The sequence below is a fragment of the Nothobranchius furzeri genome, chromosome 5 (assembly GCF_043380555.1).
Source record: "Nothobranchius furzeri strain GRZ-AD chromosome 5, NfurGRZ-RIMD1, whole genome shotgun sequence".
NCBI lineage: Eukaryota > Metazoa > Chordata > Actinopteri > Cyprinodontiformes > Nothobranchiidae > Nothobranchius > Nothobranchius furzeri.
Window position 1 is genome coordinate 14,176,815 of NC_091745.1, and position 24,767 is coordinate 14,201,581.

Consider the following 24,767-nt stretch of genomic DNA (forward strand, 5'->3'; position numbering starts at 1 on the left):
TATTTATTTTTTTTCTATTTTTTTCTCCCTTCGCATCTGGGAAGGCGGAGCCACAGCGCCCCTTATGGAGGAGCTGCCAGGGGGCCCAACTTGATATTTTTTCATGGGGCCCAACATCTCTAGCACACCCCCCCCCCCCTCCCGCCTTCAGTGAAACCAAAAGTGAAACTTATCTCCTCGTCATGTGTTTGTCTCTTTAACACTTTAATCTAACAGCTGAAACATCTCCTTCATTAGGTTTTAAAGAAGTGAGTCATCACTAAATCAAACTAATCAGCTGTGTTGATGAACATGCAGGAAACATCCTGGAACTAAACTCTAGTGCCAGCCATGTCAGCTCCACTTTACGAAGTCCAACAGGGATCAGATCGCAGTGTTGGGGAGAATACGTTGTAAATGTATTTACTTACAGAATTCTGAATACTTGCTTTAAAATGTATTCTGTATTTACTTTGTTTAATCTTGGTACTGTATTCAGAATACTTAGAATACTTTCCCAGAAAAACAGCATTTAGGTCTATTAAATATCACAGTATGTGTTGATAGCTACTCCCGCAGGAAGCAGCGCATATTAATGCTAAATGTCATGTACCGACTGGGAAAAAAAATAAAACGATTAAATTATTTTTGTTACTTCATTTATCAAACAGTCAATAGAAAATATATTTCTGTTTCTGTGAGAAAGTGCTGGAACATCGCACAGCATTACTGTCTGCAAGAAAATGTAATCTAGACAAAACGCTTCTAAATTATTGGGACTGGCCAATCACAGCACATTTATTTAGAAAAAACGATGTATTATTTTTATTTTGTTATGTGTTTTGTAGTTTTTCCACCCAAAGCAGTCAAATCAAAGCACTCTATATGTTTGATGAGCCAACTCTGTCTGCCAAATGGGCGGGATGTACCTGCAAGTTAGCAAACCAAGATGGCCGCTGCTCCATAGTGGTTCAATCACAGCGTTGTTTTCATTTGGTGGGTCAATCACAGCACTCTGTTGGTGGACGGGATGTCCCTGATATAAAGATGGCGGTGGATTGTTCGAAACCGCTTTGACATCAACTTTGGACTATTTTTTACTTAGGGTTTTCTTTGAGTCAAGGGGAGATGGATGGAGGTACTTAAGTTTATTTCGAAAAGGATGTATTTGCATCTTTTTTGACGGAGTAGGGTGGACCGCATCGTTGACTTGACATTCGTAGCGGTGAGTACGTCTGGTTGTTTGGTATCCAATAGCACGCGGGGAAAGACCATAGATCCCACCCCGCGCTTAGAGCAGAGACTAGAAAGAGAGCTGAGAGCCGTAAATGGACCGTTGACGCTGCCCGACAATTTCTTTATTTATTTATTGAATTCATTTATTCATCTTTCGGGTGAAAAGTGAAAAACACACAAGTATTCCAATGATATTACGAAAGTAACTGTATTCTAAATACCACGTATAAAAATAGTAACTGTACCGGAATACAGTTACTCATAATTAGTATTCTAAATACTTAACGGCGGTACTAGTATTCCGGTACTCCACAACACTCAGATCGGCACTCTGAAGTTGCAAGTGCGATATTCTGGCCAAAGACGGTGGTGGGGTATGTGTGACATTTTATTAAAGATCATTTTAGTGATACTGGCTCAAGAAAACGACCTAAAAATATGAAAAAGTTGCAGAGTATGGCTTTAACTGATTCTTGCAAACACAAAAAAGGCTCAAATGCAATATTACTGATTCAGATATTGATAGTATTTTAGACACAACACAGTGTCTAAACATTAGCTGATTAAAAATAAAAGGTTGCAATTAACCATATACGTTCTTTTTTTTACAAGTTGGGATAGTTCCAGTTTGTTGATGTTCTTATTGCACATTTACAATGTTTAGGCCAGGGGTCGGCAACCTGTTCCCATCAAAGAGCCATTATTACTCGTTTCCCACAGTAAAGAAAACACTGGGAGCCACAGCAGCCACGGCGTTGTGGGCGGGGCCTACCCTCAGACAGCAGAGAGCTGGTTTAACCAATCACAACAGGTGACAGCAGCCAGTACCGGTCGCTCGTGCACGTCAAAGTTATCTTTCATAAGACGATAATCAATAAAACAATTAATATAAAGTGGATCCAGAAGCTGTAGCCTGTCTCTGCCTACAATATGTTGATATTTTTCACCCTGTTGGTGGTTTTACTGAGCAGGTGCCACTTTTGTCATACGTTTCTTTTTAAAACATGTGTGGATTGTTCAGAATACAAATCCAGGCTCTGTCACGTTTGATTGTTGTAATTAAACTTTGTAGGTGGGGACGGTCAGAAAAGGATCCTCATTTACAGTGACGGAGATAACGGCGCAGTGCACCTGGCTCCGGTGGTAATCAAGTTAAATTATATCTCTTTGCAACAATTTTCACAAGAAAACAAAACAGTTAAAAGCAGGGCTTGTGTTGACCGGACAGTTCCCGTATTTGACCGTTTATTTTGACGGAGAAAGAATAGAAAGAATTACCCCGACGCATGCAGACGAACTGACATTTTATTCTACGCACATCGCAGATGTAGCTAAATCGCTCAAGAAAAGATTCCCATCTGAACATCTGAGCTGGACACTGCTCAGCGCAGCTCACTGTCAGCGCGTACATAAGGTGCACAGCGAGCTGAAGATGTGGAGAGGGGCTTGGAGCGCGTCGCAGAACCAGAGCGCATGCGGGAAGATTCCTCCGACTGAAGCGAGCGTTTTCCAAACCCTGTCTCTCAGAGAGACTTGTCACTTAGAAAATGTTCCCTGATGATGAAACTTTGGGTGAATAGTGCTTGTTCCTGTCTCCAATGTGGCGACACATCCATGAGCCATCTGAGGAGAAGCCCAGAATCTCACATCCTCTTCAGCTCAGAAAGCTCCTATGATTACGCACAAGCGTCAACCCGGTCTCACAGTACGACCGAGTTGGGCCTGTTCAGGTTTACGCAGACAATCTTTACATTTAGAATTGGCATGCAGATATAAAATTAATGCAGTAAAATATAAAGCTTTTTATTTAAATATCCATTCATTATTTTACAAGCACAGATGGAAGAGCCGCATGCGGCTCCAGAGCCGCGGGTTGCCGACCCCCGGTTTAGGCCAACAGCACCAGGCAGCTGATAAACCAGCAGCTTTTGCCATCTATCAACTTGTATTTTGAAAATTCAAGTAATTTTGCTTCAAAACTCCCCACAGACTTTTCATGGAAACTAGGAAATAAGGGATGTTAACTGAGTAGTTTTTGGTGTGGAAACTCAACATTTGGAGCTTAGCCTATCTAAGACGACCATCTTTTAAATTACAGAAATGTTTCTAGACACACAGAGAAAATTTGATGCGGTAGCTGAGAAAAATCCACAGAGCATATCAGTGCACTATTGCACGAATGGTTAATGACTAGTTTACAGCACTTTCCAGAGTTCTGTGCCCCCCCCCCCCCCCCCCCCCCCACGGTGCTTTACAACACAACAATCATTCACCCCGTCACACACAGAATCCTGCAGAGCATTACCAAATCAACTATAACAACACTCTCAATTCTCACCGTCAAAAAAAGGCATGCTGGACTTTTAATTTCCCTTTTGGGGTGGAGGGATTTCTGAAAACTGCACAGATGCACACATACTTTCCTCCTCATGCTTGGTCCAATTCAACAGCGCACCTGGAGTCCATGCATTCATGAAATTTTAAACAAATCCATTATGGTGGAGCAGAAAAGCAAACAACAAACATTTCTTGCCCTTTCTAAAACACAGTGATGTTGAAAAGTTCATGCATACTTGAACATTTATTTTCCAAAAATACATCTCATGCATGAACCTCTCGAGATGCCTTATTTCCCACTCACAACTGTGCTTCTCTGGTGCGTTTATTCATTTCGTTACTGAATTGTGCTGTCAGCAGCAGTCCCAACGGAGTTTTAGAGTACTATGCTGTGCCTCAGCGATATATTTTTTATTTTTCAGTTTTTTTTTTGTTTTTGTTTTTTTTTTACTGATCCAGTCTTGAACTTCACCTGTCAGGATGTCAGACTCACTCTGTCCCTTCCTCTCCCAGTGGCCTTAAATTTGCCTCATTCCTCGACCACACAGACCTGCACAGCCAATGAGCCCATGCTAACACATGCTGTCATGAAACAATAGATTAAATTAAGTCATAAGAAAGAATGAGAAGAATTAAACTGAGCTTTTGAGCAGTAAAAGAAATGGCTAATGTTTTGCAGATAAAAAGAAAAATTAATTATATTCCTTTTCATGAGCTCCTTGGTGAACGTGACACACATTTCTGTGTTTTAAAGTGTTTTGTTCAATAGCTAGCCGCTGTAATTATATGTAGCAATATTTCTCTGTGTGTGTGTGTGTGTGTGTGTGTGTGTGTGTGTGTGTGTGTGTTTGAGAGAGAGAGAGAGAGAGAGAGAGAGAGAGAGAGAGAGAGAGAGAGAGAGAGAGAGAGAGAGAGAGAGAGAGAGAGAGAGAGAGAGAGACAACAGCACGGTTAGATTCAGCTGGATCTGTGCCCTGAGTAAAAAAAAGTCTAGAGTCTTTCTTTCCTCTGAGCTGAGTCTCTTACCGAGAAGATCACAGACTCCATTATCTAATGAGCCTCGAACCTGGAGGAAGCTTTCAAACAGAGCTTAATAGAGCTACAGGTCTGTCTGCGCAGACCTTCAGCTGTGAGCTTAAATCTAATCCTCACAACGAATGTTGATCCATACAAAACAAAGAATCTGGGTACCGATGAGTAGAAGCAAATCACTGTTCAGATCAGAACAGAGAACGGGGACATGGGCATGGGGAATGCTGATGACATTGATAATTGGACACCAGCTTGGCTGTTTCTGATGGAGCAGATCATCGTGGGACCAATCGAGTCTCAATGGATGGGAAGTAAACATCCAACAGAACGGAACTCATTCTCTTAGAGGCATTAAACTCTTTTCTGTAATGGCTGCGTGGTCTCGTGGGAAAGGTGGGTGTCTCATCTCATTGACTTTCATGAAAAATCAAATCTGTTTCACCACATCCCTGCTCTTAATGCACCCGCCTCCCTCCAATCACTTAGATCCAAATGGAAAGTGGGAGATAACTGGTGTTTGTGGCTGGAAAGTATTTCATGAACACACAAGATCAGAGCGAGTAGAAAGACATGTTAATTAGTTCATCTGGCGGTATAAAGATTCACCCCGAGCATCTAAGGAGGTGGTCTGCCAGCCACAGTCATATCTCACATCACCTCTTGACTGGCTTTTACTCTCTCATCCATACATTTTAGACCACTAAAGACAGAGTAACATTCATCCTCTCTGCCCCGTCCTTCAGGCCATTTAGCTTCTGTACTCTCATTCTTGTGGCTTTTCATCTCGTCAGACATCCCTCCCAAAGGGAGTCAGGTGGCATTAGACAGTGGTAAAAAATAATAAATAAATAAGTAAATAAATAAATAAATAAATAAATAAATAAATAAATAAGCAAACAAACAAATAAATAAATGAAATAAAGAGACATTCTAATAAGACAATGCAAAAAAATAAAACTTGCTGCAGACATCAGTCAGAAACTGAATTACAGCATGTTTCCAAAAAGTACTTGAGGTATCTCCAGCTGAAGCGTGATCCTCATTAGGCTGCTGGTGACAGGCGGCGAGAGGAAGTGGACAACTTTAAACCTAAAAACATTTATCATACTCCTCATGACAGTATCTAAACAATTTGTGCAGCTACACACACACACACACACACACTCCTACCCCCATACATGAGCTGCAGGGTGGTATTGTCATAGGAACAGGGAAAGGTAATGGCCATGTTCTGGAGCTGATACCACAGGGGGTGAGGGGCAAAAGTGTGTGAGGGGGTGCAACTGAGTCGTAATTAGAAGCAAATGAGATGAGTTTAAAGTCAGGAGTTACCATTCTGTTTCCACCTAACTTCACTTAAACAACAACTTCAAGAAACAATATTTAAACAAACAGACGCATAAACGTTAAAACAACAATTTTATATATGTGTTTGATGCAGTTAGTTCTAGTGCAGAGAAAACTGCAGGCCGTCTCATGCCTGTTGTGGATTAATGAACCTTAAGGAAGCCTCTCCATCCACACGAGCTCCGTAGCAATCACTCATTTTTACTGTCTGCTTTAGAAAAATGCCAGAGAACTGGCAAGCCGCAGCTGATCAGGCGGAGTGATGTAAAACATGAAACAAAAGAAGTTCACTCCACAGTCAAGAGCAAGAGACTGGAAACATCCTCCGGTTATTTGGAGCTGCTAGTAGATAGTAGTCTAAGGACTCTAGGCTTTTTTCCCCGTGTCCTGTTTGGCTGTGAAGCAATCAGAATTGATGTCTGAGTGCTGAAGACAAGCCTTACAGTTTTACTCTCACAGGTGGAGCGTACGGCTCAACTATAATGCCTCGCCTGATACCAAAACCTCTTCATGCTTTCCTTAGTTTTGAATCCCAAAGGACATGGAGACAGAAATGAGAGAGAAAGGGGGGAGGGGAATGGAAGAGGTGGGGTAGGGGGTTCACAAAAACAGGCTACACAGTAGCTACATTGTAGCTAATCACCATCAATCTGTGTATGTAAACAAACACACACTCTCACACACACGTTATTTTTAGGGTTTAGAAATAGTCATCGATTTTTGTTTGATTTGCTTCATTGTTGATGCATGTTTTACCTTGTGAATATATAATTAATGTAGTGACATGTTCTGTTTTTTTATTCTTATGCATGCATATTATAATTGTATTGACAAAAATATTTTTGCCTTATGGAACTTAGAATTCCAATGAGAATTAAAAAGAGAGATCATATCTCTCCTGTCTTAGCTTCCCTACATTGGCTGCCTGTTGAATTCAGAATAGATTTTAAGATCCTCCTTCTCACACATAAAGCTCTTAATAATCAAGCTCCATCATACATCAGTGACCTGATTGTTCCATACGTTCCTAACCGAGCACTTCGCTCTCCGACCGCAGGCTTACTCGTGGTTCCCAGAATGTCTAAAAATAGGTTGGGAGGCAGCTCTTTTGGCTATCAGGCTCCTCTCTTGTAGAACCAGCTCCCAGCTTCAGTTTGTGAGGCAGACACCTTGTCTACTTTTAAGACTAGGCTTTAAAATGTTTCTTTGATAGGTTCTATGGATAAAATCTGATGTTAGCCCCTCATGGCGGGGGCCATTGGCTAGCACACTGCTGCTTACCACTTAGCATTCTCCTTTTTCCGATAATAACATTTTACTTTATTTGACATTGAATGTGCTACTACTAGTTTACCTGATTACAGCAATTAATTATAGATTCACTAAGATGAATACAATAAAGTTTATCTTTTACTACATAGAATATTTACTAAGAAATCACAATGTAGCCATAAAACCACCACTTAGTATATATGGTGTGTGTGTGTGTGTGTGTGTGTGTGTGTGTGTGTGTGTGTGTGTGTTTCTGCTCTTGTCTTCTCGATCCCCAGTGAGTCGTGGTGGATGGCTACTCATACTGAGCCAGGATCCTCTGGAGGTTTCTTCCTGTTAAAAGGGGGTTTTCCTCTCCACTGTCGCTGCATGCTTGCTTAGATGTGGCATGGTAACCAAGAGACAAAAAACAAGTGTAATTATAACTTAGTGATTATAATTTATTTGACTGCTGATTTTAGATAACCTACTGGTATGAAAGCAGCAGAACAATACCACAAAGAAGGTTAAAGTTCATGATAGAAGACTTTTGAATTTTTTAGGATAAAAATGAACAGTACAATTGAAATAAAAATAATTGAATGAAATAGCTTTCTTTTCTTTGCAAGAACAATCTAAACCCAAAGCGTGTGGGCAGCTTTTTATTATAGAATGTTTATTTTTAGTTTAGTAACATCATTTATGAATTTGCTCATCTGATCACCTGTGATTGCTACCCCCCATCTCCTCGTCCTCGCCCTCTTCATCCTCCTCCTCTCTGTCTGATGCTTCCTTTTGTTTTTCTTTGCCCACACAATGATAATAGGGGGGCTTTTAAAAATAAAGACGATCTGCCCAGATTACAGAGTTTTAATTACAGAGCTGTAGATGCAGTGGGGGTGTCCAGACCTCATCCAGTGACAGGAGTAGCTGGGGGTGAAGAGGGTGAGAAAATCTGGGAGGCACGTGCAGTGTTTCCACCACAGAAATCTCTGGGAGGGGGAAAAATAACTCAGAGAAATGGTGGCTCGGTCCTCTCAGTCGTTGCGTCTCAATACAAAATCACTATTTCAGGACTTGATGAAGCCGTCAGCAAATCCTGAGTGCTTAGGCAGTGAGTGATGTCACTGATAAGCACCAAAAAGCGACCACGGACGATAAAAGTTTTATTCTGTTAAAGCACACCATAGTTTTCTCTATTTGGGGGACGTTGAAAGTGGCGATGTGATGTAAAACGCGACGTTCAATGACCAGAAGAAGCTCCATTTGAACAGTGCTCTGTGAAACCACAAGTGTACAAAATGAAGCCATTGTGAGGGAATTTCTGCAACACTTTTTAAAGTTGGGAATTTAAAAGCTGTGATTTGAAAGCAATGTTAAAGCTGCTTATTTTCTTTTCCTCCCACTCTGCTTTACCAGCAACTCCTGCAATTTTACAAAGACCGGTTGTTTGGCGATGTCTGATACAATTTCCTTCTGAGTTACAACCAATCAGCATGAGATAAACACAAATCCTACTCAGCAACTTTACTGGGACTTTCGGAGGACATACCACAGTTCAAGTACTCTGTTGGCTCCTGGAATGGCCCAGAAATTGGTCCTTTCAAGTTGGCTACAATGAGATACTGCTCCAGGATTTTGAGTCTCTGTGTTTGTGTTTTCTTTTTTGGATATTTTTGTGCAATTGTTAGACAAAATGACTTGCTGTGGCAATAATTGCACTAATAGAGCGTCCAAGGAGTCTCCACTTCATTTTTTTCGGTAAGTAAAATTATATTTATGTATTTTAGGTCGCTGCCGAGCTGAGCTTAGATTTTAACATGTATTGTTTAACCATGAAATTTAAATGTAATAGGGTAAAACCCAGTGCTTTTAACATAATGCTGCACTTTAGAAAATGGGTTGAAATATAACATGTTGGTGGAGCTGGGTTCCCACTATCGGCTTGTGGAGCTCTCAGGAGACCGATGTTTTCCACCCGTTCTCCCCTCCCTGCAGCTCTGCGCATCTCTGTCTGATCGCGGCTTCTGTCTGCTGCGCGGGCTACCGGCTTGTGGAGCTCTGGGATGGAAACCTTTCCACCCGGTTCTCCCCAGCGGCAGCTCTGCACATCTCAGATTGCATTGGCGCTTGTCTGCTGTGCAGCTGCTGGCTTGTGGAGGTCTCAGAGACCTCTGTGTTCCACCTGGTTTTACCCAGCGGTCATCCCGGCGTATCTCTGACTCAGAAGCTCTGGTGTTGTGCACAGTTAACTCCGGTTGTAGCTAGGTTGCTACCTCCGTTAGCTACCTCCGCATTAGCTTTGGGTTAGCTTCAAGTTAGCTTGTAGCTAGTTAGACCGGGTGTCGTCAGTTGATCCCAGCCTTACAGCCCCACCCTCAGCTCCACCTCTCTTCCCTTTTGTGGAATTGTCTGGGCTTGACGGAACCTGTGACACGGTCAAAATGGCGGTGGTGGCCACCTACCATTTATCTTCAAAAATGTGTTATTGGAGTCTATGGAAATGAATTGTCCAGTATTTATATGTCGATGGTTTCCTCATATAGGAAACATTTTTTCTGATTGGCTTAATGAACTCACCTGGATTGGAATGTTTATTATGTGAAGTGCCTTGAGATGACCTTTGTCGTGATTTGGCGCTTTATAAATAAAATTGAATTCAATTGAATTGAACTTACTGAAGTCCAAATGGAGGGGCTCAAATGCAATAAAGTCTTCAACAGTTGTGCTTACGGTAATAGCAATATATATATATATATATATATATATATATATATATATATATATATATATATATATATAACAATTTTGAATTCCTGTCCACTATAGTGACCATTATGCATCAAAGGGTTAAAATGATACTAAAAAATTATCTGAGTACAGTATTGTTGATTTAAAGTTAGACCTCATAAACACTGAGCATCTCTAAAGTTTTACACTAAAATCCAAGTAGGTGAGACTTATACTTTGACACCAAAGAGACTTTTTCTCTTCATTATCAAAGAGAAAATCACACATTTCAAATCTCATTGCCTAAACCTTGTGGGATGATATATTTTTATAGTCAGAATTTCATTTCTTTTAATCATCTATGGATCCAATTTTGGCTTCCAAAATGAGTTTAATTATACAGAAACAGTGTTTTAAATACCGCAGGTCAACATGGTGTTCACAGACGGAGGTAGTGTGTGATTCTGATGAATGCGCACTGCGTGGGTGAGTGTGGTGTGTGTGCGTGCGCATGTATGCATGAATGTGTGTGTGGGGGCATGCGTTGTGTGTGTGTGTGTGTGTGTGTGTGTGTGTGTGTGTGTGTGTGTGTGTGTGTGTGTGTGTGTGTGTGTGTGTGTGTGTGCAGGCATGCATATGTGTGTGTGCGTGTGCATACATGCATGTGTGTGTGTTCATGCGCACCTCGGCAGATTGTTACTGGTGTTTCTGTGCTTCAGCAAACAGATTAGTAAGAATTCATCTGAATCTCTGTGAGGCACACACTAGGTTGTTCAAAATTTAACAGTATTTTTTTTACTACATTTACCTCAAAATAATATTGAAAGCAAAAAAATTAACATTTGGAAAAGTTATTTTTCTGATTCTAATGCAATTATATGAAAATTAATCTAAATTTGCTGTTAAATGTAAACACACAAAGTATCGTCTACATTTTCTGATTACAAAAATGAAATTATATGTACATTTTGATTTACTAAACTAAATATCAACAAGAAACAAATAAAAAAATTTAAAATTAAAAATTAATTTAAAACATTTAATCCAAAATCTAAATTTTTATTATGACATCTCAATAGGCTGTATAAAGTTTTATGTAAATATTTAGTCTCATCCAGACATATAAAGTATATTCTAAACATTTGGAATTAATTCTAAATCTAAATAATGTGGGATCTAAACATGAATTAGTTATAAATCTTCATCTTATTGAATTTAATAGAAATATTCAAAAGGAAAACTAAACATGAAATAAACTCTGTTTATTTAGAATAAAATGTAACGGTTAGATCTAACGGTTCAAATCTAAATGTTTCTATTTTAAGCAAAATCAGAATTCTGTATAAGAGATGTCTAACTTTGCACATTCTATTAGCATATTTGGATTTGGATTTAAAGTTTAACATTTATAATAGCTGTGACATTATATGCTTAGATTTTATTCTAAATATGTTTGCATGTAAAGAAATTATTTAGATTTTTGTCAACATTAGAATTTTCTGTTTATTGTTATGAGGAGGTAAATGTGATAAAAGATTACTGTTATTTAAAAAAAGTATGACTTTGCATCCAGTGCACCACATAATTAGTTTTATATGTTCAACATGCTTTTCAATTATTTTCCTTTAGTTTGATTTTTCCTTCACCAATAACCTGCTGCCTTTTGTCTTGATTTTAGGGTTTTATTCAATGTGAACTTCTACAATAGAAGAAGTGATGTTTTGAATATTGTTCTAAAGGGACTGTAAGGAAGTTCGAAGTTTTGATGCTCGCGATCGCCACTCAGGCCTAACACGTAACTGCAGCTTCAAAAGTAAGCTCGTGCATGAGGTGGGCACGCTGTACGTGCACACTCCTTAACGAAAAAACTGCTGAGACAGTCCCGTGTGTGTGTGTGTGTGTGTGTGTGTGTGTGTGTGTGTGTGTGTGTGTGTGTGTGTGTGTGTGTGTGTGTGTGTGTGTGTGTGTGCAGAAGAACGTATGAAGAAGAAATTTATTATTTCTATACATGTTTTGGCTGTCAAACTTCGTTATAGTCCCTTTAAGAAGACTATTCATCGATCTTTCCTTCCTACCAACAGTGAAGCTTTACCTCTCACACTAGAACACCCTGCTCGTACTTTTTTCTCTCAGTCACTGTGGCTGCAGGCAGAGAGCCTCATTACCTCCCCGGGTAGCCCATCACTGTCCTGCAACAGCTCCGAGCCACCATGATGATTCCCAGCTCTGCTCCTTCAATTAGGCCCGGTGCTCTCGTCATGATGGGAAAGGAAAACTGTCACCATACACAAACTAAATCTCAGGATTTGACATCAGTTCCCATCTGTCTGTCCTGCTGCTGGCATGTTTGCAAGGACTCGGATATTTTATTTATGGAGAACTCTGGAGCTTGGACAGCACCACATATCATGTGCATGAATTTTGTTTGTGCTTTTATTAAATCCTTATTCAAATGTTGGAGATGTTAGTGTGACATTTTCTGATATTTTAATAGCATCATTCAGTGATATAACGAAATGTCAACAAAATGTGGATTTTTTTTTTTGACGAGCTTTAATTGACTTCCGCAGTCCAGCTCCTGCGAGCTGAACTGTGAGATCTTGTTAAGAATGTCACTGCAAACAAACCAGGTTTCGTGTAGGATTTGTCACCATGTCACATGTCTCACATCCAAAGCCCAGCCTCTAATGGGTTTGGAAACCTGGATGGTAATGGAAATCTTTACAGTTTGATCCATTGTGAGTCTGTCTGTGTTCAGAAAAGTTTGTTTCTGTGAACTAAAAAGCACCTTCCTCTCATGGATGAATTAAGATGGTGGAGGATGAACACACTATTTTGTAATGAGCTCATTGTTTTCTCTGTTCTAAAACACAAATACACCCAGGGAATTTGTTGCCATGGTGACAAGCGTAGGAATTAGCTTTTCTAATTTTCTCCAAGACAAAAAAGGTTTAGTGTGAATTTTATTATATTCTGAACATTCTGTTTTACAAAGGCAGCAAAACCATGGTTGATGGTTTGATTTTCTCTAAATGCTTCTGCAGAAATCAAACTTGAACTAATCCCACTAAACACAGATGCATGTGTTAAATGAGCTCCACATGTCACAGCTAATGTAGGAACTGAACTAAACTGGCCTACTGTACGTCTTCCACAGATATTTATACATTACCGGTGAGTACCTGAATTATTCAGCAAGGTGAGTCATCGTCGAACAAGCACTGAGTGAAACAGAGTTGAGAAAATTGATCTTGGCGCCTCACAACATGAACTTCCATTTGACCCAACGCAGTTTAATCACCGCACCGTCCAGAGGGACGAGGACCGGGAGGCACGGTGATGACACGGTGAGACAATCAGATAGACCTTAGATGGAGAAGAATAGGCTCACACTTGTGTGTGTGTGTGTGTGTGTGTGTGTGTGTGTGTGTGTGCGTGCGTGCGTGCGTGTATGTTCTGAGGAAACCTATAGGCAAACTGTAATGGAACAAAGTAGAATTTAAATGTTTAGACAGACATTGACTAAGAAAAATGAAGTTTTGCACAAGCTTGTGACTGGGATGTTGTTCTTCCAGACTTTGGCATTTTAGTTTATCTGTTTAAACACAGATAGAAGCAGAAAAGGATGGTGACTTGTCGTGCAAAATAATAAAAATGGAGGCTTGAACAAAGTTACCCACATCACAGCTGAGCTTCAGACGGCAGGTTTTGGAGTCTTATTTCCTGATATTTAGACATCTCACCCCGGACTGGATAACAGCAACGTAACACTACCACTGACTTGCAACACTGATGTTTAATCTTCACAAATAAAGCCTAGTTTATGCTTCTGCGTCTGCCTCAGTACGGAGACACGCAACACCATTATCCATTGTTGCGAGGGCTCTTCAGCAGGCTCGCAATGACGGACGCAATTGAGCCCACTTCTTTAAACATCCGTCAAGCGAGACACAGAACGTAAACTTGTGATTGGTCAGGACACCGCTTCCCTTAAATTTGTCAACAGCACCATCATTGCCGGGTAGTGGGCAATTGTTTTGCAACACTCCCCAGGTGACGGAGATGTCTGAAGGCAAAATTTCTCCATCAATGCATGTTAGTCTTTCCCTTGAGGAGCTGACGGAGAAGTATAAATCAGGCTTAACCGAAGCCTGGAGGAGTTTGCGATGTGTGGTGAAGTTGCTTATGCTAAAGATTAGCTTAAACTGGCCTAGATGTTCTCTGCTGTCTCTTGGATGCTAAAACAAAAACAGCCTTTCCTGTGATGTAGATCTGTCAGGACTTTCAAATTTTAGTTTCCACGTCTATTTTCTATCAGAAGCTGATGCGGGAGACAGGTGTAGGAGACTATTTTCATGTTCAGCCTGCATGAAAAATGCAGAGTGACCATATACCAGAGCCGAGACCGATGATAACGGCAGTCTCGTGGATCTTTGACTGCAGTGAACCAGCGAAGCCCGATATCCTCGTTCAGCTTACCTAGTGAGCAGTGGCGGCTGGCCAGTAGAGGGTGATAGGGCGCCGCCCTCCCAGTTTCGCCTGTGTTTTTAATTTTTATTTTAAAAAATAAATAAATAAAATTAACAATAATCACATATTCTAAGTTAATTGTGTGTTTTGTAAAAAAAATAAATCATATATATATATATATATATATATATATATATATATATATATATATATATATATATATATATTGGTCTCTGTCGGTCTCGGCCGAGCGGTGGAGGCTGTGTGCTGTTTTTCAATCGCCCAAACAAGACGGGACCAGTTGTCCAATTGCTGACAAGAAAATCAAAGGGTAGGAATGGGAATGTATCCAATCAGTGTTGACGTTGTTTCAGAACGTTTCAGAAGCATGATGGGCAATAGAGCTACCGCCAAGGCTTTCGTTGGTGTTCGGTAGAACTCGGAGAGTCTCGACTCCAGCACGTTTTTGGTCGTGACTTGTGACGGTCGTGACGCAGACGTAGACATGGACGCCAGTGCACCTACAACATGGATACCGGATCTCAGCAGCCACTGAATTCAGTTCGGTCTCTTCTCCAGTATCCGTTCGAGAGGAGAACTATGGTGGAAAAACTTAATGTCAAAGAGCTTGGACCAGATCAGCCCGACGTAAAGATAAGCCAGCAGGACAAGGAGAAAGGTAAACTGTACACATGACGCTTCTCCCAAAATTGGTACACCAGGAAGCAGTGGCTAGCTGGATGCAATCACGCTAATGCGTTATTTTGCTTTCTGTGTTTGTTATTCAAAACGGCTGGGATCCACAGAAGGTGGATGTGGAACTTGTGTCTCATTGGGGACTCCATTCATTCTCTGACTGAGGAATGCAGCGCATCAGTGCAGCAGCCAACAAAGAAACAGAGGACGTTTGGACAGGGAGAACAGCAGCTGGGTGCAGAGGTAAGCTGTACATTACATTTCTGTAAACAAGACAATCAGAATCAGAAATCCTTGGTTGTCCCACAAACCGGGACATTTGTTTAATAACATGTTTAATGTGCAATAACTGTAAAAACTAATTTCAACACACATACCTATTATACATATTTAATCATGTAAATGTGTATTTCAAGTAAATTTGTACATACATCAATCTGATTCCATTTTACTTGTTACACTTCTGCTGCAGCAAACAAATTTCCCAGCTTTTGGGACAATAAAACATTTCTGATTCTCAATGAGATGTTTTTACATTTGAAGTAAAACCATCTCATTGAGAACCAGAAATGTTTTATTGTCCCAAAAAGTGGGAAATATGACATTTGTAAGAGGATACTGATGACATTATTTCCTATGAAAGTGTTTCCACTTTCCATAAGTCCTAACAGTGTAAATTTCTGGCATTTTGCCTAAGCAGTGTTTACTACCATTACTGTAACAGTGACCTGCTCATAATTTTTCGGGTTCACTCAGATGTTGAAATTAAACAAAATGTTATTGTTACTTGCCTCTTGCATTGCCTATTTACCATTTATGGTCGTGTTATTTTACGTGCAATTTAATGCAGTATTTTTCAACCTTGGTCCGCAAGGCAGCGTGCCAATAGTCAGACACACCTGGATTAATCAGTTTGTCCAATGATGTAAGACAGTAAATAAAAGAGCTGTGCTTAATTCAGGAAATAGTGAAGTTGTGCACAAAGCTCAGGCCTAGTCCACAAGTAGCCGGGGTTTTTTGAAAACGAATATCCGCCCCTCCAAAAACTTGCATCCACACCACCGCGTTTTAAAAACAAACTCTGTCCACACGTACCCGGATAAATACGTTGTTAAGGACATGCCAAACCTGTAGGCGGCAGTACTTCCCCCGTTCTTAACCTCGTCCTTCGTCTGTGGTCTTCCGCAAGGAGAAGTAATTCCGCTTGCAAAAACAACCAAGCAGAAAGCGCTTGGACAATTGATGGATCGGGTAGTGACAGAGCGCAGCTCTGAAGGCTTCCGTGATGCCGGCTAGTGTAAACACAGGTCGCACACGTGATGTCAGCATTTTTTGTCGTGGAAAGTGACGTTGCGGACCTTAAAACTCCGGTTTTGTCCGTCCACACGCAGACACCCAAAACAGAGAAAACGCAGATCTTCACTTTGGCCGGAGTTTTTAAAAAGATCCGTTTTCGTGTGAAAAAACTCTGTTTTCGTGTGGATGACAGGCCAAAACGTAGAAAAATATCTACGTTTTGGCAGATCCCCGGCTACGTGTGGACAGGGCCTCAGAAAGCACAAGTTTGTTTAAAAAAAATAGCACAGCCCCACCAAAAATATTTTTCACCAGCCGCCACTGCTAGTGAAGATTTTGTTACTAAGCAGGCCTGAGGTGCCTTCACTTTTTCTTACTAAAAATGCCCCGAAAAACTCTGTTAGCTTTGGGTTAACATGTAGCTAGTGTCTTGCTGATCTCTGACCGTGGAGCATGAGGTAAAAGACAATGACGCCAAGCTACGATCGCCGCGGTCTGGGCTCCGCTTGTAATTTAACAGTCCCAGTCCATATCAGATCTCCACAGGCGACCAGCATGACTACAGCCTCAGACAGAAGTCAGTCAGCTGTACGGGCGGGATACCCCAGTCCCCAGGGCCCCTTCTTAGCTTCTTGGGTTAGCTAAGTTAGCTAGTAGCTACATTGGTTCATTTGTTCCAACCGCAACAGCCCCACCCTCAGCTCCACCTCTTTTCCTACTTTTGGATTGTCTGGGCATGACGAGACATGTGACACGGTCAAAATGGCGATGGTGGGAACCTCCCATTTCAAATTAATAACTTATAATATGAGCCTATGAACTTTATTTGTCCAGTATATACGTCGATGAGAAAAGTCTAATTCTAAATCATCAAAAGTTGATGCCAAAGCCATTTCAAGCAAGCCGCCTCCATCCAGTTTTTCTTCTCCGTCGCATCATCCCACCCACCAAACCAGAAGAGTGCTGTGACTGTTACAACACAATACTGATCAGGCCAACAGAAGACCTGCTGCTCCTAGGTAGCGTCGTTAGACCAACACGCAGAACGAGCAAAAATGATTTTGCTTCTGCTACGGTCTTTCCAGATTTCTAGGATAATGTTACCTCTATCTCTAGTGAAACTTAAAGCTTGATAGACGATTGTAATGTCTTGTTTTCCTTTTCCCATGCATATATTGGTTTATATCGGTGTATCGGATACCTGTAAAGAAATGTTATATCCAACAGCTCTAGTTGATGTTTGCAAAAATATTTTTAAAGTGTAGAAATCTGGTTAAAAATGATGAAACTGTCCAAAATAAACTAAAAGATTGTGTCAGTTTTCTTGAAGGCCCCCACAAAGCAAACAGACAAATACTTGGCTTGTTGTACAGTTGATCATTGTTATCAGTCCATCCTACATCCTGCACAATTTCTGGCTGAGACGAAATTTCCTCTGTCAAACAAAAATGTTTATTATAATTAAATATGAATTATTTTTCTCTAAAAGGAAAATGTTCCTGTGAGTCTGTGTGTCAGGTGGTGCTGTTTTGTTCAGACCCAAAGACAGGAGAGCAGGCACAAGAAACAACCTAGCAGGCGAGAAAGAACAGTTTTATTTGAAAAATGGTGGGATGACACAACAGAAGGACAAGGATCTGACGAAGGCAAGCACAGAAGGTTTAAATAGATGGGAGCAGTCAGGGAAACAGGTGGGTAGGGTAACGAGGGGCAGGTGAGTCAACACTAACAAGGGGAGACGAGACACAGACAGCAGTGGCAGAAAGAGCAGGTCCTGACACCGTGGTCTTACCACGACATTTAAAAAGGAAATATTCTTGAGAAACAGCAAGTATGTAAATCCTGCATTGCACACTGAATATTGCTGTTGAGGCTATGAGTGAAAAAGATAAAAACTTTCATTCAGATGTACGTTTATTGTTTTAATTGATGAAATTGACAAAAAAATTACAGTTTAACTTACAAAATCTGAACTACCCAGCAGGGGGCAGCAGTAGATTTATAAAGGAGGATGTAAAAGGTTTGTATCAAATGGCGACTTTGAATTCAACCACACAGAAACCATGAAACTATTGCATGAACACCGCCCCCCACTCCTAAAAAAAACTATCTATTACACCTGACCTCATCTAAAATACACAATCCTGAGAAAAAATAATAAAAGTTTAACAAATAACACGAATGGACAAAATTGTATATTTTTTCTGAATTAAAAGATCTGATACTTAAGACTTGAGTAGATGGAAACATATCAGCAGCACGGAGCTGCTGACACAGCTGCTGCTAAGAATTTCAGAGTTGATTTGTCTGTGACACAACAGTCTCGATCCAGACTAGCATTGGCATCCGCTGGAAATAGTTTCAGAGTTCTGAGGTTCATTTGCTGTCTGAAGAGCGGATGGTGCAGTGACAGATGTGGATGGGAAGCCGAGTGTTTCAGCAGCAGTGTGGGAGGAGGGAAGGCAGCAATGCCAAATCTCAGATAAAACACAGGGATTAAGAGCTCTGATGGGTGGAGCGTGGTGATACAGCTGTCTCCAGGGCGATGCTGGTGTTTACACAGCTATTATTATCAAATCAAACCACCACGCATGGACTATCACACAGACGCAACAAGTGCTATGAGTCAGATGAGGTTAAAGACACAAAGGAATTTATTTTTTGCATAAACTGATATTAGAGAACTTTTGCAAGTAGAAAGGAGGCAATTAAATGACTATTTAAAGGTAAAGTCTCAGATCTTTCTGGAGCATGTTTTGCATATTGCTTGAAACAATCGTCACATACTCATTGCAACTAATAAATTAAATGTTTTTTGACAATACCTGGAAAAACCTCATCCAATATAGTGCTGTCCCACTAGCTCTATGAATGGCTCATAACCCACCCACCAAACATGCACAAACAGCACACAACTCCTTCTGTGCGGACAAAATGCCCGTTCTAGGTGGAGCAGCTGAACATGAATCAAATCAAATCAAATCAAATCACTTTTAGTGTCACGTCACATGTGCAGGTACACTGGTACAGTACATGCGAGTGAAATTCTTGTGTGCGAGCTTCACAGCAACATAGTTGTGCAAAAATACAGTAATGTAAAAACATGTAAAATATAAAAATGGCTTATCTAAATATACAAATGAATAAAGTTCATGAAGCTAGCTAAGCAGCGTAGCATCATGGATGGAATGTTCTGTTCTGTTTGCAAATCGTGTATAAGTTCTATTGAGAGTCTGGCCCTGATCCTGTTGGGAAACGTTTAGGTGATGGAGTTATTGTCTGGGAACACAACTCAGTTGTTTGGACGAGAATGAGTGTGTATGAGCGTGTGTGTGTGTGTGTGTGTGTGTGTGTCACAAAAAATTAAAAACTTGGGTTCTAGAACTATGCATCATACCGTAAGGGACATGGACATACTATGTAAATCGTATATTGCACGAGTATTGAACACGTACTGAGTATTGCATTGATGGTATTGTAGACCAGGATAATGCCAGTAAACTTAAACTGAGGAGTTGTACACTCTTACTGCAGAGGGAATGAATGAACTACGGTAGCGTTCTGTTACATAAGGATGTCTCAGCCTGCCTCTGAAGGAGCTGTCCATGGTCTCCACAGTGGAATGCAGTGAGTGGAGTTTTTTTTTTAAGATGGAGGTCGTCTTCCCCAGCATCCTTCTTTCACACGTCTCCTCAACTGAATCCAGTGGGCAGCTCAGAACCGAGCTAGCTTTGTGAACTTCAGTCTCTTCCTGTCTCGGTGAGAGCTGCCTGCACCCCAACAGACCACAGCAGAGTGGATAACAGAGCTAACCACAGAGTGATGAAAGGATTTTAGCAGCTGGGATTAACTCTGAAGGACCTCAGCCTCCTCAGGAGGTGGAGGTGGCTTTGGCCCTTCTTATACAGTATCTGTGTTGTTGGACCAGTTCAGTTTGCTCTTGAGGTGAACACCCACGTACTTTTATGGACCATAAAATGTGAGATTCCATAGAAATATGAAATATCAATCTGATGGATCTTTGACTATTTTAACCAGAAGATCAGAACTTTTTATTGCAGGGATTAAGCGACACTTCGTATTAACTCCAAGGAAAGAGAGAGAGTCTGGTTTATAATAGTTAAGAAATTTATTTCTACACAATTTAAACAAGACTAACTTTAACACTCTGTGTACTGATGGACTATGGTGGAGGGAGACGTGATGAATGATGATGGTGTGAGTGTGGAATGTTATTCAGAACCAGCGGATCTGGAGAAGCATTTAGTTCTGAGTGGGAGTGAATGTTGCGCTCTAAACTTTAGTAGGAGATTTATAACACACATGAAACGTCATCTGTCGGTCTACGTACCCCAGGGGAAGCCTCCGTTAGATCCAGAATGTAGAGGTCTTCAAGGACCCTCCTTGGTACCGAAGCCGGTAAAAAAAGCAGCGGTGCCGACCAAACTAGTCTTGGAATGCTCCCAGGTCACGACAGGTTATCACTGACGTCTCCGAGACCCTGAAGGGGTCGTGAGGTTCAGCTTTTATTCTGAAGGAACCGTTGCGGTCAGGTGTAACGTGCAACAGATTTTATCCAGCTTGTCTGAGGTTCTTTAAGGCTGAAGAGGAAGTCCGGATGGCCGGTCCCAGACTTCTCTAGAACGCTTGAACTAAAGAAAAGGTGGCGTGGGATAGTTTTTATAATTGTCATATTTTGGTTTACTGGCGAATCAGAATTTGACATGCCAAAGAGGGTTTATACAAACACCACAGATAACCACGCCCAGCCAGAAACGAAGGTTCTGATTGGATCAGACAAAAGGAAATGTGTCGTGTGACTTTAGCATTACGTGTCATCAGTGTCTAGTGCAAATGTCCAGGATTATAATAACTTGTAAAATACTACTGATCACAGGATTATAACATCAAGTAATAACATTGTCATTTCACAGATTGATTGAACATTGGGCTCACATTATTATCGGTAATAAACAAAGTTGTTGATTATGTATTTACCAAAATAGTTCTTGTCTTCGTTGTAACAGAGGTGAAGCAGTTCAGATGAGCAGAGTAGATGAAAGACCTTGGCCACTATCTCATGTAGATTAGGCTGTCAGAGACTTTATGCCTCTGCTCGAGCAGACGCAGCAGATCATGACCTTTAGGTCAAAAACAGGACATTCATGATGCTACAGTATCCACTGCCTCAATGTCTGCTCCCTGGATGTTTACTGGTGAGTGAGGAGGAGTGGTTCGCTGGAAGTCAATCATTTCCTTTGTCTTCCTGGTGTTCAAGCGAAGATGGTTATGCTCACACCATTTATGTGTTGTGAAAAGTAAAATCAAATACAAAGATAGATTAGATCTTAAAAATGTACATATTCATGCATCAGAACTGCATATGCTAATTTTATTTGAGGGACTCTTAAATATCCACATAATGAAATATACTGTGAAAATGTTTCTTTTTTGCATTTTTATTTAGTGAAAACGACTAAATTTAAGGAAATAATTAATAAAAATTATTATAGTTATTAGTATTAGTTAAAAATATAATGTTTTTCCTGTGTAAACTGTTCTCTCACAAAGTTGTTTTTCATTACTTTGTTACTTTTAATAAACTGTGTTAAAAAAGACAGATTGAACGTACAAAGGAGTTTAGAATAAAGTTTGTTTTTGTTTGTTGTCACTTCACTCAATTACTTTTGATGCTTTAGACATTATTGAAAAAATACCAGAAATTGATCTTTTAAAGGGATAGTAGGCAGTTTTGGCTTGCCTTTATCGCCCCCTAGTGTCTGTTAGTGAAAGCAAAAGTGAATCTCCTCTTCTTGCTGTACGTTCGTCTTTTTAACACCTTAATCTAACTGCTAATTGTCTCCCCAGCCTTCATCAGGAGGGATTCATCACTGAATTAAACAAATCAGCTGTGTTCATGATCTAAACCATGCAGAAGACATGCTGGAAGCGGACTGCAGCGCCAGCACGTCAGCTCCACATCAGACTAAAGTGGGACTTAACAGGGAGCTGCTCAGATACTTTAAGATGGGTGATTCATTCATCTTCGTTGTAGTCATTTTGTTTTTCTCTACGTAAAACCTAATTTAGGGTTTTTCAAGAATATCACAGAAACAAGTCTGAAGACAAGGAAATTATGAGTACTTAAAGTTTTATTAGCAAAAATATTTCATTTCCAATAAACAAATATCATCATTTCACACATTAAAAAGTTGTTCATGATCTCAGCCAAACTTGTGTCTGCTGTCAGGATCAGACAGCAGCTGCCACTCAGCTAACAGGAAGAATGAGTTAATGAAGCGAGACGAAAACAGGTACCAGTCTACACACACACACTCACTCAGGAACAGCAGCAGTGTGTGATGGTGCCAGTGCATTCTGTTCTCTCCATACAGAACTGGCAGAAGCTCCTGGGAGGTGACCAACCCAAACATCACGTTTCATCACCATACCACTCCATCCATCCCTTCTTGCCCTTCAAACACTTTCAACCTTCTTTCTGATAACTTGCATCGCCATCGTTCTGTTAAACTTGCACTTTTCACAATAAAAGTGCACTAGTGCTAGCATCACATTCACAAGTGGATCAAACAAGCTAACATATTCTCTTCTTTTTCCGCCTCTATCTTTTCCGTTCAGCCTCTTTGGGCTTCCTGTGACATGGAGCGACCCAGAGCTCTGGGGGCTTTAGTGAACTCCATGAGGACCGGTTTGATGGGGGGGAGGTCTCTGGTGATCTCGTCCACACTCCTCTTGCTGGGGCAGACCCCATCTCGTGTGGGGAAGGGCTGCAGGTCGTGCTCTGTGTGCGGGGCACCACGTCCCAGCCTGACACCCAGCTCTGTTGGGGTAAAGATGGGCAGGGGGAGGGTGTGTCTCTTTGGCAGCAACTGGTGCTCCTTCATCCCTCTTTCCACAGTGCCCACCCTGAAGACACCAGAGGGGCAGGTCTGGATCAGAGAGCGGTACTGCCACTGCCGGGAGAGGGTCTCTCTACGGGAGTCGTCCTTCATGCTCATGGTTTGTCTGTGGGCATCAGACGACAGTTCAACTTAGAGACTTAATAACACTCCAAGGTTAAAACAAGAGGAATCTCAGTACAAACCACTGAGTAGATGGAGCATGTGGTGTCTCACCTGTCCTGAGGTTGAGTTTTCAGATCAACGCTGTGCCAGTCAGCACTGTAGCTCTCCCTCTTAGCCGTGTTTTCCTCCCGGATGCTGCAGGCCAGCTCTGCTCCCACCACCATGCCGTTACTCTTCTCCAGTATGCTGCAGAATGGCATGTTTTCTACTGTCTGGGGATCTTGGGTTCCTGAAAGCTGGTTCTCTCTCTGAGACGTCTAGACTCTCTCTTCAGAGTGTTTGAGTGGCACAGCGATCTGTCCACAGCTTTTATAGACGCCCCGTGACTATTTCTGATTCACGTTGTCATTCTGCTTCCAGTGTGTACTGACATCTGACACCGACTACTCCGCGGTTCATTCCCGGACAGCTGGAATCCAAACTGAGGATGAGTTGAAGGGTGGTTGGCCAGAAAATCCCCCTGGCTTCTGAAAGCACTCAGCCCACTTCAGCGGCGGTCGCAGAGGGGACAGAACAATCGGCGCTATGAATAGAGGTATGATAAACTTGTATGTTCAGCTGTGAAACGGGACAGCAGCCGCTTTATAAGGACATTTCAGATGATATAATCATCATTTTTTATCGTTAAAAAACAACCGGGCCTCATGACAACACCAGCCCCTCCGCTGGACGTCTTTCAAAGCTCCAAAGCGTGTGATTCATTACCTCAGTGACAGAGCACCACTCAAGCTGTTAGCAACTTGGGTTACTGACCGAAACACACACACACACACACACACACACACACACACACACACACACACACACACACACACACACACACACACACACACACACACACACACACACACACACACACACACACACACAGACACACTCACCTCTGCCAGTTATGTGTTGGTGTTATGTTACTACCAGTCCCTGTCTCTGACTCATTCACCCACATGGGGCACTGAAATCATCATCACAACACAGATATCACTTATCACACACACAGCATAATAATAAGGCATCTAAACGACCAGTTAGGCAGGAACACCAATCATCTAGACTTCTTACAAACCTCACGCTTTCTTTCCTCTCATTGTGGGACTTATTCTCATCTCTTTTTATCATCTTTCCATGTCTTTACCATTCGAGATGGCGGTTTAGTGTTATTTTCGTGCCAAGTGCAAAAACGTTTTCACCTGTTTCTTAGCAACTTATCAGCTAGTTGACACAACATGACAGGAATGCTGCCACGGTGAGAAAAAAGGTGTAAAGCAGCCGCTGGCATCCCAAAGGTCATCTGTTTAGGTCAGAAAATCA

The 24,767-nt window shown here is 41.3% G+C and overlaps 1 protein-coding gene across 1 annotated transcript; it reads right to left on the minus strand.

Annotated features, from left to right (window-relative positions):
* Window positions 1–22,508: 22,508 nt before the first annotated feature.
* Window positions 22,509–23,882, minus strand: tcap (titin-cap (telethonin)). Its single transcript, XM_015948888.3, has 2 exons — window positions 23,511–23,882; window positions 22,509–23,400 (listed from the first exon to the last, which is right to left on the minus strand). The coding sequence occupies exons 1-2, from the start codon at window positions 23,657–23,659 to the stop codon at window positions 23,010–23,012; spliced, it is 540 nt and encodes a 179-aa protein (XP_015804374.1). The 5' UTR covers window positions 23,660–23,882; the 3' UTR covers window positions 22,509–23,009.
* Window positions 23,883–24,767: the final 885 nt, after the last annotated feature.

Coding starts and splice junctions, on each gene's coding strand:
- tcap (XM_015948888.3), bottom strand. CDS start 23,659: ATGCCATTCTGCAGCATACTGGAGAAGAGTAACGGCATGGTGGTGGGA. Junction 23,401..23,510: donor AAAACTCAACCTCAGGACAG/GTGAGACACCAC, acceptor TGATGCCCACAG/ACAAACCATGAGCATGAAGG.